This window comes from Quercus suber, unplaced genomic scaffold (assembly GCF_002906115.3).
Source record: "Quercus suber isolate HL8 unplaced genomic scaffold, Cork oak 2.0 scaffold_165, whole genome shotgun sequence".
Lineage (NCBI taxonomy): Eukaryota > Viridiplantae > Streptophyta > Magnoliopsida > Fagales > Fagaceae > Quercus > Quercus suber.
Genome location: NW_027069626.1, coordinates 698,534 through 714,892, shown reverse-complemented (window position 1 = coordinate 714,892; position 16,359 = coordinate 698,534). Strand labels below are relative to the sequence as shown.

The 16,359-nt window shown below is 33.7% G+C and overlaps 1 protein-coding gene across 1 annotated transcript; it reads left to right on the top strand.

Moving 5' to 3' along the window:
- The first annotated feature begins 8,282 nt into the window (after positions 1-8,282).
- Positions 8,283-11,777, top strand: LOC112027383 (disease resistance protein At4g27190). Its single transcript, XM_024060059.2, has one exon. The coding sequence runs from the start codon at positions 8,485-8,487 to the stop codon at positions 11,308-11,310; it is 2,826 nt and encodes a 941-aa protein (XP_023915827.1). The 5' UTR covers positions 8,283-8,484; the 3' UTR covers positions 11,311-11,777.
- The last annotated feature ends 4,582 nt before the right edge of the window (positions 11,778-16,359 follow it).

Sequence of the window (16,359 nt, the reverse complement as noted above, 5' to 3'; positions counted from 1 at the left end):
TAGGATAACATTTAACATTCAAGAGAATAAAAAAATAAAAATAAAAAAAAACAACAACAACAACAATTTAAAAAACTAAACTAAATCACAATTTAAAAAACTAAACTAAATTGCATTAACCCAAAATAGAGTTTAAAGAATATAAAAATTATCAACCTAAAGTAGAGATGCAAGAAAAATAAAAAATTCACCAAAAAATTGAGAGAGAGAGAGAGAGAGAGAGGAGAGAGAGAGAGATGAGAGAGAGAGAGAGAGAGGGAACCTTTTTTTTTGTGAGGGAAAACTATGCATAGAATAGAAGAGATAGTGACAAATTTATAGTAAGAATGTGTGAATAAGAAGAGACAAAAATAAAGGAAGATGAAGGAAGAGGAAGAATGATATTAATGTAGAGGGTAGTGGGGAGATGAAAAGGTAAATGAGGGAGAAAGATTGAAGAAGTAGTGGGGAGATGAAATGGTAAGGGAGAGAGAAAGATTGAAGAAGTGTAAATAAGTAGTAGAAGTAAATAAATAAATAGTGGGCTGCATTTATAGGGCTGAAAATTGTAAAAATTATTTTAAAATTATAGGAAAATTATATTTTAAAAAGAAAAAAAAAAAAAAAAGACGTGGTAGCTGATGTGGCGCAACGTGAGAGCAGCAGCATTAAACGCTACGCTTCAGCTTTTAGTAATATATAGATTTGACATTAACAAAAGACTATTTTTTTCTTTCTAAATTATTGTTAATTTTTTACCTATTGGACAACAAGCGAACAAGAGCATGTATTAGTTGGAAGTTACTGTCAGTCAATAATTGATTACCACAAAAACAAAGCAATTTAATGGTATGATTATGATACTAAATCTTTTTTTTTCTTTGTTGCTAAAAGCTATCTTATTTTTAGGTTGCAGACCTTAATTATATAATTAGCGTGGAAAGCGGGGTGGTTTTATCTAGTATTTGATACAGTGATAATGAATTCCTTAGACTTTTTTTTTTTTTTTTTTTTGATAAGAATATCATAACTTTATTAGAGAAATGATATGTCTACAACATTTTTACAACAAATTCTAAGTGGCAGATTGTTACTTGTTATTATTATTGGGGCAAAAAAGTAATCTTATTGTTAGTTTCAAATTTGAATCAATAACAACTAACCACCTGTGATTTGTTGTAAAAATGTTGTAAAATTGTTGTAGACATATCACCTCTCACTTTATTAAAGATGAGGTAAAAACGTTACATCTTGAATTAGAACTGATTTAATGATAGTGGAATTTTTGCCTATCCAAGTTATATAATCATCAATATTCTTGACATATTGTGTCAAGAGATGTGCTAGACGATTGCCTTGTCTTCTAACATGTATACTTTTTAGCCTCTAAAATCCCTCATCCTATGTCTACTTCTGTCAATGATAACCTCTAAAATCCTTCATCCTATGTCTACTTCCGTCAATGATATAGCTTATGACCACGAGAGGTTCACAAGCCCCGTTCAAAGCTTCAAAAACAATCAAAGAGTCACACTAACACTACCTCATGAAATTCTTAGACTTTGTATATACAGATCGAATTTGTAACGTCCTATTCTCAAATCTAACATTTTTATCCCAAAATAGAAGTTTACAAAATTACAACCAGTGCGATAGTGTCATACTATACATGTATTTGTTAAATATTTGTTCACACTCCTTTTATCACATACGTCCACAATTATATGTCAAATGTACACATTTTAAAACGCAAAAATGCGATGCCCACATTTAAAACGTGAAAAGTGATTTATATGGATGATATGAAATAAGTTATTTGAGAAAATCATTACCCATTATATGCAATAGTCTAATTGTAACTAGTCCACATGGACATATTAGAATATGCTATTACTGAATTTTATTTATTTATTTTTTGTTGTTGAGAATGCTATTACTGAAAAAAAGTTAGAATAGAACGATGGAGTCTTTGAGTCACATGTAATGGAAACAAATTAAGACAGCATATCTACATTTGACTGGGGCTGATAATCGGGTCTGTATATACAGATGGTAATTGTAAATTAGGTGGGATTAAGATAGGTGCTTCCAACCTAAAAATTTTCTGCTTAGGCCCAACCTGACTTGCTTTGATTTTTCCCACCATAATTTCATTGTGACTATTGCAATTTACAATTTACACATCTTGTAGCAAAAGTTTGGTAGTAGTCAATGGGTCTGGCCGAAGATCAGAACCGGCCAAATCAAACCCAATTAAGATTTATTTATAGTGTGATCAATGTTGGAAATAGGTAGATTGAACCCAATTAACTAAGATCCAAGTCCAATTAAAATAATTAACTTTAAAAACTAATCCTGATTTTTAAATGGACTACAACTAGGTTGTATTTTTTATTAGTCCTTTGAATTCATTTCATATTTACTATTTATATAATTGAATTCTGATTCAGGTCATATGCCTGGTCTGCACCATCTTCTGTCAACAAATATAGAGTTGGGCTTGGCATTTTGAGCATCATATTTTGAACTAGGATCATCAATGCGACAAATACACAAAGGCAATAGGAGGAAGCAGTGAATGTGACACCACTGATTCAAAGATCCATTAATTAAATCTGACTCATACTACTTAATTGGATTTAATCAAATTGGAAATAAGGCCTAATTTTTCCAAACTTGGAAACAATGGCATGATTAACCTTTGGTTGGAGGCCTTCCCAAACTCCATTTTCAGTGTTCTTGGTACCGTTGGAAAGCTTGTGCAACAAAGTTTCTAAAGGTACCAGATTTGTATCATTTGGTGCTATGAGCAAAGAGTTATTCAATTGGAAAGTGGGGTGGTTTACACAGGAAACTTTCAAAGTTGATTTTTTTTTTGTTATTCTTTGTGCAAGCATTTTCTTTATAGAAGTTAACAAAATCAATTTGTAAGGTCTAGCGTCTAGGTAGTAACTGGTAAAATGGCAGCTATAATCCATCCTAAAACTACTGCAGATATTTGCTATACATTACTGTACACAGTAATTTTATTTATGATGTATTGGGCTAAGAATTTGATATATGTGGTTGACAAGCAAGTTCCAGTGTTTCAGACACAACTTAATTGGCTTTCATGGTTGGAGTCATCTATATCATATATGATCTGAAAGGAATGCAAGAGAGCACGGAGAGAAGATTTGTATTGAAGATAAGCTGGTGCAAGGTGTTATGGTTGATGTGTGAGGCAGAATGTCTTGCTGCAGAAACAATTAAAAAAACGCCGTTCAGAACAAAATTCTAGGCAGTTTGTGAAGGCTCCGGAATGCTAGCTTTGCTCCAGTCCTGGATTTGCCAGATGATATGTCTCTTAGTTCTTGATTTTGCAGTATTAGTTTTTTTCTTGTTAACAAAATTTATCATTCATGGTAAAGTGTCTCTCTAGTGTGTGTGGTATTTACTCGGTTTGGCTAACTAATGGACCTTGGCCCCTTGTTTGACAGATTCATTGTGTTTCTTGGTGATCAATGTTAACGTAAAAGCGAGAAAAAGAGAACAAAAAGTTCTTTATTGAATAAAATCTCTCCTCCTTTTTTTTTTTTCCATCAAATCATATACTCTATAAAAAAGGTTGGGTCCTATAGATCATAGTTGCGTTGAGTGATTCTCTTCACATCTAAACCCAAAAATCAATTTTAACTGACCCATTTGAATAGTAATATGCAATAGGCCCACTTCAAACCCAAAAATAAATTCATAAAATAAAACCTAATTCCAAACCCAAAATCAAATTATTTCACAAACTAAAAGAACTCACTAGCCCATAAATTTCCTCAATAATTACGTTTTGACCCAACATTTTTGAATTAAACATTAATCCTTCAATTTTTAAAAATTGTAGTTAGACCCTCCAATTTTAAAAATTAAACTTTGATTATCTGATTTTTCAATACTACCCATGAACGCTAAAATGTTTCCCAAAATTACATTTTGACCCAAAAGTTTTTACAAAATTAACTGTTGACTCAATTTTTCAAAAATGGCACAAAATACCCTTGAATTTTCAAAAATCACAAAACATCCTTATAACTTTTGAAAACTCCTAAACTTTCAAAAATAACACAAATCCCCCAAAATCATAGAAATCATGTTTCCAACCCCAAATCTCACCAAAATAAATAAAATTTCCAAAAATCAAGAATTTGACCATTATGTGCTCCCCGTCTTTTTGCATGAGGAAAATGCTTTGAGAGAGTAAATTGTTAAATTGAGCTTGTTGTGCTATGCTATAGAGTGAGATTAGTCATATTTAATCCAAAATGAAATTTAATTTTCCAACAAATATGTGATTGAATTAAGTTGCATATTAAAATTTTTCCGAAAAATCAATTGCTAAATATTTAAGTTACCATTCAAATATTGTGTTTTATGAATGTTTCCAAAACAAGGTACCATTGAAATATGCGTGTTGTGAAACACCTAACACCTTCCCCATATGTAATTGAGCTTTCGAGTTCATGAACTTCATGTCTTTTGGTTCAAGACATTCCATTATTTTCTATTTCAGCTTAAGAGCCCTAAGAGTTTTTTTTTTTTTTTTTTAATTAAATTATGAAATAGAATTAATTAGACATTCCATTAATTAGTCACCAATCAGGCATTTAAAAAAAATAAAACTCATATGGTTGGTGGTGACTCTCTAAAATGAAGAAAATGACAGAAAGCTACACTCATCCACACACATCACTCCTAGTGACATACACAAGTCACGCATTATACAAATGTTTCATCAATACTCCAAAGGAAGTGCAAGTTTAGCCCGAAGTGAAATTCAGTGTTGACACTTATAGCCTCATATATCTTCACCCTTTCCAAACTTACATATCATTAAGAGGAGATCACCATCTAAAAACGGAGTGCAACCTAAGTGTTTTGGATTGCTAGAAACTACAGGGACCTTGAAACAAATCTTCGAGTGACTTTGGAGTGTCTCAAAGATTGGATTGGTTGTTGGTGTTGCGATTTGCATTTTGGAGATTGTGAAAAGAAATAACTAGTGTAGTCTCTTGGTAGTAGGATGTGGATGCTACAAGTACATTATAGTAACTGGAGGTTTTGTAATTGTTATATATTGCAACTATTTTCATAGTGAATTATGTTTCTTGGTCTAGGCCTTAGTGCATTTTTTCCTTTTGGGTTTCTCTTCATATATATATATATATATATTGTAGGGGATGAGGATCCGGGGATATAGATCAATAGATTAAGGGCAATGCCAAGAGTGCGAACCTCGGAAAGCACCAATAGTGTCCTCGGGAAAATACAAGCGACCATATGCAATTGTAGAAAGACTACAACACCTGAGGACGTCGAGGATGCCCACATGACCTCAGGAAATCAAGAACCAAGGCTGAAAGCTGACAGGTGCAAACCGAGAGTGAGGAGGAAGATTTGTCACCAAGCTGGGAAGTAAGGAAGGAGGATGGATAAAGTATCCGTCACCCCCGCATTTAATGCTCTACACGCACTTAGCTGGCCACATTAATGAGGAAATGACTTATGAATAGTGCCAACCCAGCTCATACCTTAGTTTAGAAACCTTTTAGTAAAACCTTGATGGGACAAGTATCAAGGAAATCCAATCCTGGCCTTCCAAATATAGGGTTTAGATATATCTTGGTTGATTATATAAAGCCAAGAAGCCCTCAAAGGAATGGAGGGACTATTCGAGACTTGAAAATTATTTGCAATCACTACCTTGGACTAAACCCGAGGAACTCAATATAAGCCTTTAAAGGCTGCTTCTTACCTGTGACTATTAACTTACACTTAGAATCAATTCAAACACATCCATTAAAAATCTTTCCATCTTGTTAAGGGTATTTAAGGTTGATTGAGCATCCCACCTCTTACAAATTAATTGTGTGGGTATAAACAGTGAGTTTGTGCCTAACGTAAGCAACCTTACTTTTTGCCCGCTATATATATATATATATAGCATTTTTGAACTATATCAGCAATCACATCATCCACCTATTTCCAACCATTTCTCTTTTATTTTTGACTCTTCTTCTTCTTATTAATTTTGTGCTTTACTGTTACACTTCCTCAAATATTTCCCCCTCCCATTTACCTTTTCAATTCTCCACTACAACCTTAATGTCACTCTTCTTCTATCCTTTCCTCCCCCTTTTATTTTGGTTCTTCTTACCTCTATCCTATTACTATAAATTTGTTATTCTCTCTCCCATTCTAGACATATTTTCCCACACAAAAAAGTTATTACTCTCCCTCTCTCTCTCTTTCACACACATTTTTGTGTGTGAATCTTTTATTTTTTGTATCTCTACTTTAAGTTGATGAATTTATGTGTTCTTTAGAACTCTATTTTGAGTTAATGCAATTTAATTTTTTGTTTTTAAGTTATTACCTTCTTCTTCTTCTTCTTCTTTTTTTTTTTTTTTTCCCTTCATATTGTTAAATGTTATCCTATTGCATATAAAGATTGTGTATAAGAATATAGTGTTATTCTATTATATAACATGACTTGGATAATTTGGCGTTTGAGTTATGCCTATATCTTTTATTTTTACTCTTCTTCTCGTCTTATTTTCTATCTCTCTTTCGAAAAAAAGTGATTATTCTCTCTCTCTCTCTTATTTATTCTTTCTTGAATTCTTCTTTAGGTTGATGAGTATTCAATGATTAATCATTTTATTTTTATATAACACTATTTTGGGTTGATACAATTTGGTGGTGTATTTTTTGAGTTTTTCATCACAAGTGGCCTCTCTCTCTCTCTCTCTCTCTCTCTCTCTCTCTCTCTCTCTCTTATAACTTTTGTTTGACATAATACTTAGTTACTTTAGGAGTGAGAATTTGAATTTATATCAAAATGCAATATATGTGTCTATCAACTATTTGAGTAATATCAAATGTTTTTTTGTGATAAATTTTTATTATCATGATAATCTTTTTTAAGAAAATGAGAAATTTGAATAATATATTTGAAACTTAAACAGTTTAGTTATACATTAAAAAAATAGGAAAATATAATTCACCATAACATAACTTAGAAAAATATGGACCACCTAAAAAGTGAATTATATCAGTCAAACAAATCAAAATAATGAAATAATAATGGTATTTTTTTTTAGATAGATAAAAGAAAAATAATCTTAGAAATTGTTTAATTTTTTGGGAAAACAAATTATATATTATATAATAGCTACAATATAATTATATATTCGCATGCATCATGTGGGTGTGCAACTAATATATATATATATATATATAGTCTCTTCTTATCAATATAATACACACACACACATATATATATAGTCTCTATGTAGGTTGTGGTCTATTTATTGTTATAATTTTTTTAGAGAGTTTCAATTTATGGTATCCGCTCAAACTAAGACACCAATTAGTTTTTAGTGTAGGCGGGAACTGAATCTCAAATCTCTTATTCAACCATCAGAAACTTTACTAGTTGAACTAGTTGGAACTCATGATTTATTTATTGTCATCGCTTATCCATGATGCTTGTACATTGAATCTTAAAAAATTTATCCCTTGATTGAGGTAAAATCGGTTAAAATTATTAGCAAGCTGCCCATAATTTTCACAAATCATGCTTATTAAACTTACAATTAATTCATGTAATTGGGAAATATATGTCATTTGCATTTAACAGAATTTTTTTTTTCCCAAACACTTGAAGTCTTGGTCAAAGACATAATAATATGGATGAATAATAAGGTAACCGCTAATATTTTTTTCCGATGGGGAATATTTCTGCATAACATTAAAAAGAAATTAAGTGCTGCAAGCAGCTACATCAGAGGCAATGGCAGCTTCTAAAAGGATGGGGGTTTCCTTAACCCATGCCTCAAAATCAAAAACAGACATAGCATGTTGAGCTAAAAGATGGGCAGGCCTATTGCCTGCCCTTTTTATGTGAGAAAATTCAAAAGAACGAAAAGTTTGAAGATGATAGAGAATGCCTTCCAACACGCTATTGAAACACTAACCAGAGAAGATGCCAAGTAAGGACTAGGGAGAGAATCTGTCAACTACATTTTTTTTTTTTTGTCAATTATGTCTGCTGAATAATATTTATGGTTTTTTAAATTTTTTTTTTTTTTTTTGGACAGAAATGATTGAATTTATGGGGTTATTAGTGGACTAATAATACATGTGAGAGCCTAGGGAATTTTCAACAGTGTGGGAGTCTTATTATAGTGGTAGTCTTCTCAATTTTAAAGGAAAAAAAAATTAAAAAATAAAAAATTGCTAAGGTAATACCTGACCCAGTAGAATGCTAATTCTTATAGACTGATAATGAAAAGTCAAATTCAAGGAAGACAGCTCTTTGGCTAATTCTTATTTCTTACAGACTGAACTAAATTTTTACCTGGGTTCTTTGGATCATTCTGCCATAGAGGCTCTGAAAGCTTGCATTCTACCGCAGCACTTTGGCTGTGAACTTTGGAAGCTTCTGGCATCTCACATATCACTATAGCTGGCATGGAAGTGGTGGCTTCTATTGTTGGTTCAGCAGTGGCAGCAACTGGTCGGCTTTTCTGTGGCTCTCTCTATTCTATGATCAAGAGCACAGTCAAACTCCAATCAGAACTTGATGTTTTTGATAAGGAGATGAGAAGTCTTATTGTTCTTAGAGATGATGTCAAAGATCAAACAGAATTAGCTGAGAAAGAAGGAAAAGTAATAAGATCTAATGTTATAGAGTGGCTTAGGGAGGTCGATGAGCTTCAGCTAAAAGTCAAACCAATTGAAGCAGGGATGGTCAACAGCAGAAAGCTTTCTGGGTGTTCCTTTAATTGTCGTAAGCGGTATAGAGTAAGCAGAGAAGTGGCAGAAATACTCCCAGAGATAGAAAGGCTTCTTAAAGATTCAAGTTTCAATTCTGGCGTGTTTTATCCAAGTAAAAGGCCCAGAGCAGTGGAACACAATCCTGGACCTTCAATTCAGGCTCAAACAACTGCATCAAAATCTTTAGAAAAAACTATGAGTCAATTGTATGTAGATGAAGTTCGGAGGATTGGTATTTGGGGGATGGGAGGAATAGGCAAGACTACTCTGGTAAAGAACTTGAACAATGAGCTAAAGAGTGCTTCAGTGAAGTCTCTTGGCATTGTCATTTGGGTTACAGTTTCCAAGAATTTGGAAGCAAAAGTGGAAGAAACCTTGCAGGGAATGGCTACTCGACTTTATCAAAGACTACAGAAGGAGGAAAAGTTTCTTCTTATTCTGGATGATGTTTGGGAGAAAATTGATTTGGACATTTTGGGAGTACCGCAGCCTGAAGTTCATAAAGGTTGTAAGATCATATTAACATCTCGATTTATGGAAGTTTGTAGGGAAATGATGACAAATGTTGAAGTTAAAATGGAAGTTTTAAATTATGAAGAAGCTTGGCAACTGTTCAGTCAAATTGCAGGGGATGTGGTTGGTTTGGAACAAGTTAGACCATTTGCAGAAGAAATTGTTAGAGAATGTAGTGGATTGCCTTTGGCCATTATCACCATGGGAACTGCTATGAGGGGTAAGAAAATGATCAAGCTGTGGAAGCATGCGTTAAATGAGTTGCGCAGGTCAGTGCCTTGTATGGGAGGCGTTGAGGTTAAGCTATACATGCCTTTGAAGTGGAGTTACGACTCATTAGAAGGTAATAACATAAAACCTTGTTTTTTATATTGTGCTTTGTTTCCGGAGGACTTCTCAATTGAAATAAATGAACTAGTACGATACTGGGTAGCAGAAGGTTTGATAGATGAACAAGACTATGAGGATTCAGTAAATAGAGGCATTGCTTTGATTGAAAATCTGAAGGACTCTTGTTTGTTGGAAGATGGTTCCCGTGACGGCACTGTGAAGATGCATGACGTTGTTCGTGATGTTGCAATATGGATTGCATCGTCATCTGAGGAAGGATGTAAATCCCTTGTTCGTTCAGGGATTGGCTTGAGTGAGATTTCAGTTGGAGAGTTTTCAAGTTCTCTCCGAAGAGTTTCTTTCATAGATAACAAAATAACAAGGCTACCTGATCGTGTGATACAGTGTTCAGAGGCCTCAACTTTGCTACTGCAAGGTAATCTTCCCCTTGACACAGTTCCTGAAAGTTTTCTGCTAGGATTTGAAGCTCTCAGAGTCCTGAATATTAGTGGATCCCGCATCCAGTCTTTGCCGAGTTCTGTACTTCAACTCGGTGACCTCCGTGCTCTTCTTTTAAGGGATTACTTCTATCTTGAACAATTACCCTCACTTGGAGAGCTTAATAGGCTTCAAGTGCTTGATCTCTGTGCTACCCGAATTAGAGAATTACCAAGAGGGATGGAAAACTTGAACAACTTAAGGCAGTTAGATTTATCTCGCACTCACTACCTAAAAACCATTCAAGCTGGAATAATATCCGGGTTGTCTTGTTTAGAGGTTCTGGATATGACTCTCAGTGCTTACCATTTGAGTGTGAAGGGAGAGGTGGAAGAGGAACAAACATCTTTTGAAGAGCTCGGATGCCTTGAGCGATTACTCGTCTTATCCGTCAGATTGGATAGGATTCCATGTCTCAATTCTGAAAATGTTACCTGGATAAATAAATTGAGAAGATTTCAATTTTTCATTGGCCCAACAGCAAACTGCTTACCAACTAGACATGACAAAAGGAGGGTGACTATCAGTGGTCTAAATCTCTCTGGAGAATGGATCGGGTGGTTGTTGGGTAATGCAAGCTCTCTGGTCTTGAAAAATTGCTTGGGATTGAATGAGATGCTTGAAGACTTGGTCATTAATAGTGTTGGGTGCTTTGTTTGTATAAAATCACTTACTATTGCAAGTTCTAACAGCAGTTTACGACCTGGAGGAGGATGCGCTGCTCACTCTGACCTATTACCAAATTTAGAGGAGCTTCATTTGCAAGATATGACCTACCAAGAAAGCATTTCAGAACTAGTTGGCCATCTTGGGCTGAGATTTCAGAAACTAAAATTAATAGAAGTGACTCGATGTTCCCAGATGAAATATCTTATCTATTGTGGTCACTTCATTCTCACTCTGCCAAACCTAGAAGTAATCAAGGTAAGCTTCTGTGACAAGTTAGATGAGCTCTTTAGTTATCATTCAAGGCAGAAAATGTATCCAGATCCTGTTGCTCCAAGCCTACGGATATTGGAATTGAAGAATCTTCCCAAATTAAGAACTCTTTGCAGACACGAACAGACATGGCCATGTCTTGAGCAGGTTGATGTGATCAAGTGCAATCTTCTTAGGAAACTGCCTTTTACTAATCAAAGTGCAGATACTATGAAGGAGATAAAAGGAGAATCACAATAGTGGAGCACATTGGACTTGCATGATGATAGAACCAAATCAAGTCTGCAACCTTATTTTCATCCAGCTGAGGACGAGCAATGTATCTCAGAACCTCTGGAAGTGAACTGGGACAGATACAGGAGCAACAGGTTGAAGGAAATCTGTGTAGTCTGTTATAAATTGCCTGATATTCTAGAGAATCCCACATTAGAGAGTAGAACATTAAAGAGGTCTTATCCTATGTAAGAGTTTGGGTTTAATGATTTTTAGGAATGTGAGAGAGATAGAGTCAAACATTTGTAATTAAGATGCATAATTTTTATTTGCTGAGCAGCTTGTTGAAATCACTACTTACCTACCCTGAACTCTATTGCTGAGTACCACATTTTCAACTTCCCTTTCCCTCAGTCCTTTTTCCTTTATTTCTCAAATATGATTCATACAGATCATTATCTTCATGTACTAATTAAATATCTGTTCATTTCTTTGATTTCATGCTTAAAGACGAGGTCATATATGTTTAATGTTTGTAAAGTTTTCATTTTCCATTGCTTTCTGGTATGTATCTGGGTGCAGATGTTATGGATATAAAGCATTAAAGTAATTTTTCTGTTGTTGTAAATATGTAACGTATTCTTTACAGCTCTGTCTAAATATAAACTACATCTTTAAACCATACGGAAGTGGTCCAAATTGTATGGAAGAAGGTGCTCTTCAATAAATAAAGGACCCTGTTACAAGTAACAGAGCTTACTAAGTACTAACTGATGCCTTCCTTAGTGAATTGTAAAAGTAATGCATGACTAACATAACAGGTTACATATGCAAATAAGCCGTTCCAAGTTTACAAACCTAGGCATGTTTCCTAGAAAAGTTAAAACTCTTGATCTATTACTTAAAATGGCATTTTATATATAGGAAAGAATGTTGCACTTCATAGTTGAAGTCCACAACTTTGTTAGAAGCCTGATTATGCCAGGAACCTTTCAGAACAAGATAGAGGCTTGAAACTAATCTTGGTGGGTGAAAAATTCCAAAAGTGCAAACAACTGTAATTCCAAATCTAGGCACCTTTAGATTCTATGTCGGACGAAGTTACTATTCGAGTCATCCTATTCATTTACATTCTGCAAAAATATTCTTATCTCATCTGTGCTTTTTGTAAGTAAATGAAAATTCTTTTTGCATCCCCTGCTCTAGAAAATGATTTCCTTGAATATTTTACACATGTTTGGGTACAAACAGATACCACCTCTGAGAATAATAGAAAATCGTTTGTAGGTGAGAATTCTTGGCCAAAACTCCTCCAAAAATAATAGAGATGGTCCCATCAAGGTTGCTCTAGTACTCTTCATTTTCTTCAACAACTTCACCAACTTAATTTCACTCACCCCAAGACTTGCAGTTCCAGGTTGCACTTCACAGAGGCAGAGAGACCCCATACCTCCAAACAATTGAGGCACTATGTTTTTTTAACAAGATCTACCACATTCACCTCCAAACAATTGAGACTATAAAAATTTACTCCCTATCCTCCACTCAAAACTTTCAGGATTTAGCTCTGCTGCAGCTATCACAACTATTGCTACAGAGGACCATTTGTCAAAATGGCTGCTTTTCACCAAGCAGAATCAAATAAATAGTTGCTAAATCACAGTATTTGATAAAAAATAGTCAGTAATAAATAAGATTAATACTTTACACCACTTTTGGCAACCTTGAACAAGCTTTGCCCGGATACATGGAAGAATCAAACCTCTTCCCCCACTGAAGAATTAGGGAAGAAGATCAACTGGTTAAAGGATCTAAATGGTCCATGTCAGAGAGGGAGGAATCCAATAAAACAGTCATTTCATAACAAAATACGAACCCAGACATGAGATTAGTAGAATAAGATGCTAAAAGAGTGGTAACAGAATAAATTTAAATTAGTAGAATAAAGAAACTGTGAGAAAGACTTATTACATGATGCTATTGTTTACATCTTTATAAATGATTATTGACAAAATAATTTTTTTTCATTTACAAAGTTGAGTAGATGAAGAAGCCAACAACACACACAGTGATGCAAGCAGAAAGCTACAGGAAAGAGCACCTAAGAAAAGAAGAAAACCTCTTTGAAATTTTATTATTCCATAATATGAATGCGCAAAGGGCTACAACCTCCAATATATAGTGATGAAATCCTAGGGTGGTGAGGGGCCTTATGGAATCCTAGAAAATTTCTAATTCATTTTAAGCACAAAATTAGGCCAAAATATGAAAAATCACCAAACAAAGGCATAATTTAGAAAATTGCATACTAGGAAATGTCCAGAGTTAAAAGATCTTATTCTGACTTCTACTTTGGAGATTATAAAGAACAGAACATAATAAAAGTAGCAAATTTTATCATTTGGAGGCTAAACAAAAAGAATTTGCCCTAAAAGCAACATAGGTCACAGCCATAGACGGTGAGTTTTGATCTCAAGGGCAATTCCTTTATGATACCAGATTTCACGCAATTTTGTCCCTAGCCCCAATGATTTCTATTAGTAGTTTGTATTTGCTGAATTTCTCATATAGTGAATTGATATAGTCGCTTGGTTTTATGAACGTAGCCATGATGCCGAACCACGTAAAATCTTTTTGATGTTTTTCTCTTCTTTAATCTTTCTTAAACTGATTAATCACAACACATAGTATCCACAATCATGTATCACACTATTTTCTAAATTTCCACCCATCATGTCAACAATGTTGATGAATGGGAAGCGTGTGCAACTCCTAAAAATTAGATCACTAATGTAGGAGAACAACAAGATCAAGAGTGTTATTGTGTCCAGCATGTAATTATGGGCTTTTAGTGATCAACAAGACTTGGATTTAACAAGATTCAGATCATTATTTCATATGCTTAACATGGTCCTTTGAGTTCTTTGTGCGTTATATTAGTGAGGTCTATCTTCCATGCTAGCTAGCATTTTACATCAAACCATATAGGATTAGTCAAAAGTTGAAAGGAATAAAAGTACTCCAGTAATGCACAGAAAAGTAAAGAGTACAAAGATTTGTGCGAAAGTTTTGTCAAAAGAAAGTCTCTTGTCAAATACTTTGTGATAAATTTTGCCACAATCAAATAGAATATTTTATCCATAAAATAAAAGATGCTTAATACATTACACACCACTCTCACTATTTCTCTTGCTATTCCACTTGCACTAATATGCTATCTCACTACTTATTCTTGGATACAACACTTCTCTATTGGATGCCTTCACACAATCCGTAGCTAACCTTATATAGAACTTATAAAAAGAGGCCAGCAAACAAAACTTTTACACTGTGTTTGGTTGGAGTGATTTTAGGGAGGATGGAAAATTAAGGGAGGAAAATAAGGTGGAAAATAGTGTTTTCCATTGTTTGGCAACCGAAGGGAAACATTGAGGAAAGAAAACCCGGGAGAAAATTTTCTCTCCCGGGCCCACAATTTTCTTCCTCCCAAATCGGGAAGAAAATTGTGGGGAGAAAAGTGGACTTATGACATTTTTACACAAATGTCCTCTCCCACCTACCCTCTTCACAAACACAATGGCTGTTTTGGAATCAAGTTAAAAAAAAAAAAAAACAAAGAGCGAGAGCTAGAGAGAGACTTGAGAGAATGAGAGCACTTCTTGAATGAGGGAGAAAAAGAAAGAAAAGAAGGGGGAGATAAAAAGAGATAAGGATGAACGTGTATGTAGAAGGAAAAAAACAAAACAAAAACAGAGACCGAGAGCTGAAGAAAGACCTGAGAGAATGAGAGCCCTTCTTGAATGAGGGAGAAAAAGAAAGAAAAGAAGGGGGAGATAAAAAGAGATAAGGACAAACATGTATGAAAAAAAAAAAAAAAAACCAAACCGTATGGATGAAATGAAATGAGAGAAAGGAGGAATAATATAAAAAATAAAAAATCCTAATGGAGAAATGTTATCATAATATTTTCACAATAAATTTTAAGTAACAGATTGTTATTAGTTAATATTGGTGAGTAAAAAAATAATTTCAGTGGTGGGTTCAAATCAGAAGTAATAGTGTTTTCCACATAAATTTTATTGTGAAAGTATTGCAAAAAATGTTGTGGACTTCTCATTAAAAAATATAATTGTAGGTAAATTTTATATTATTTAATGAGTACAAATAAATCTATTTCTTACTTATTATGTAATAATGGTATAATAGTCAATTTATATAAACTAGCAAGTTGCTTGTGCGATGCACGGATAATTTTGTAATATTTTATGTAAGATGATTTTGGATAATATTGTGTATATATATTACAAAGAAAAAGGAAACTAAATTAGAGTAAAGAAACATATACATTTTAAGGTATTAAAAATTAGTTTAGTAGCTTCATTGCATATTTGTACCATTCTTAAGTTATGATTTTTTTATTTTTTTTTTAAATCATGAAACCAAAAATAAATGCAAAAGAGTAATGGGATCATGAAAATTAACAAATTTGTGTTGTGTTCACATATTTCATACCATGAAATGAAAGTTTGTCCAACTCTCTGACCGTCTTCCACTTATCGATAGTGCGACATTATGACATGGTTTGGACAAATGTGTATGTATGTGTCTTATAGATGATTTAAAATTGAACCATGGTAGAATATGGTTTCACATTGTGTACTAAATATTCTCTCTACTTATATACCCAAAACAAAAACTATCCAACCAAATTACCCACCCCTAATTTTAAAAAGAAAAAGGAAAAAAAAAAAAACTCGTAGGGGTTTTGGTGTCTTGATGGTAGTGGGTGGCATGTATAACAAAAGCGGTGACCCCTTAGATTCCTCTTTTTCTCTCTTTCAAATGTTTTGTCAGTCTCAGTTTTTTTTTTATTTTTTTTATTTTGTTAATATATAGTGAAACAGTGCGTTTTATACAAAAATCCACAACATTTTAGTGTCTCTCTATCTTTCTTCAGGGCCATATCTAGTTAGTTATTACTATTAGTCCTTAATTTTATTTTATTTTTGCTTTTTTTAAACTACTAAAATGGTGGGTGTGCTAAAAGACATGAAGAATAGAAAAATGTGTGGTGTA

What these genes read in the sequence shown, in the direction of transcription:
- LOC112027383 (XM_024060059.2), top strand. Translation starts at nt 8,485, where the DNA reads ATGGAAGTGGTGGCTTCTATTGTTGGTTCAGCAGTGGCAGCAACTGGT.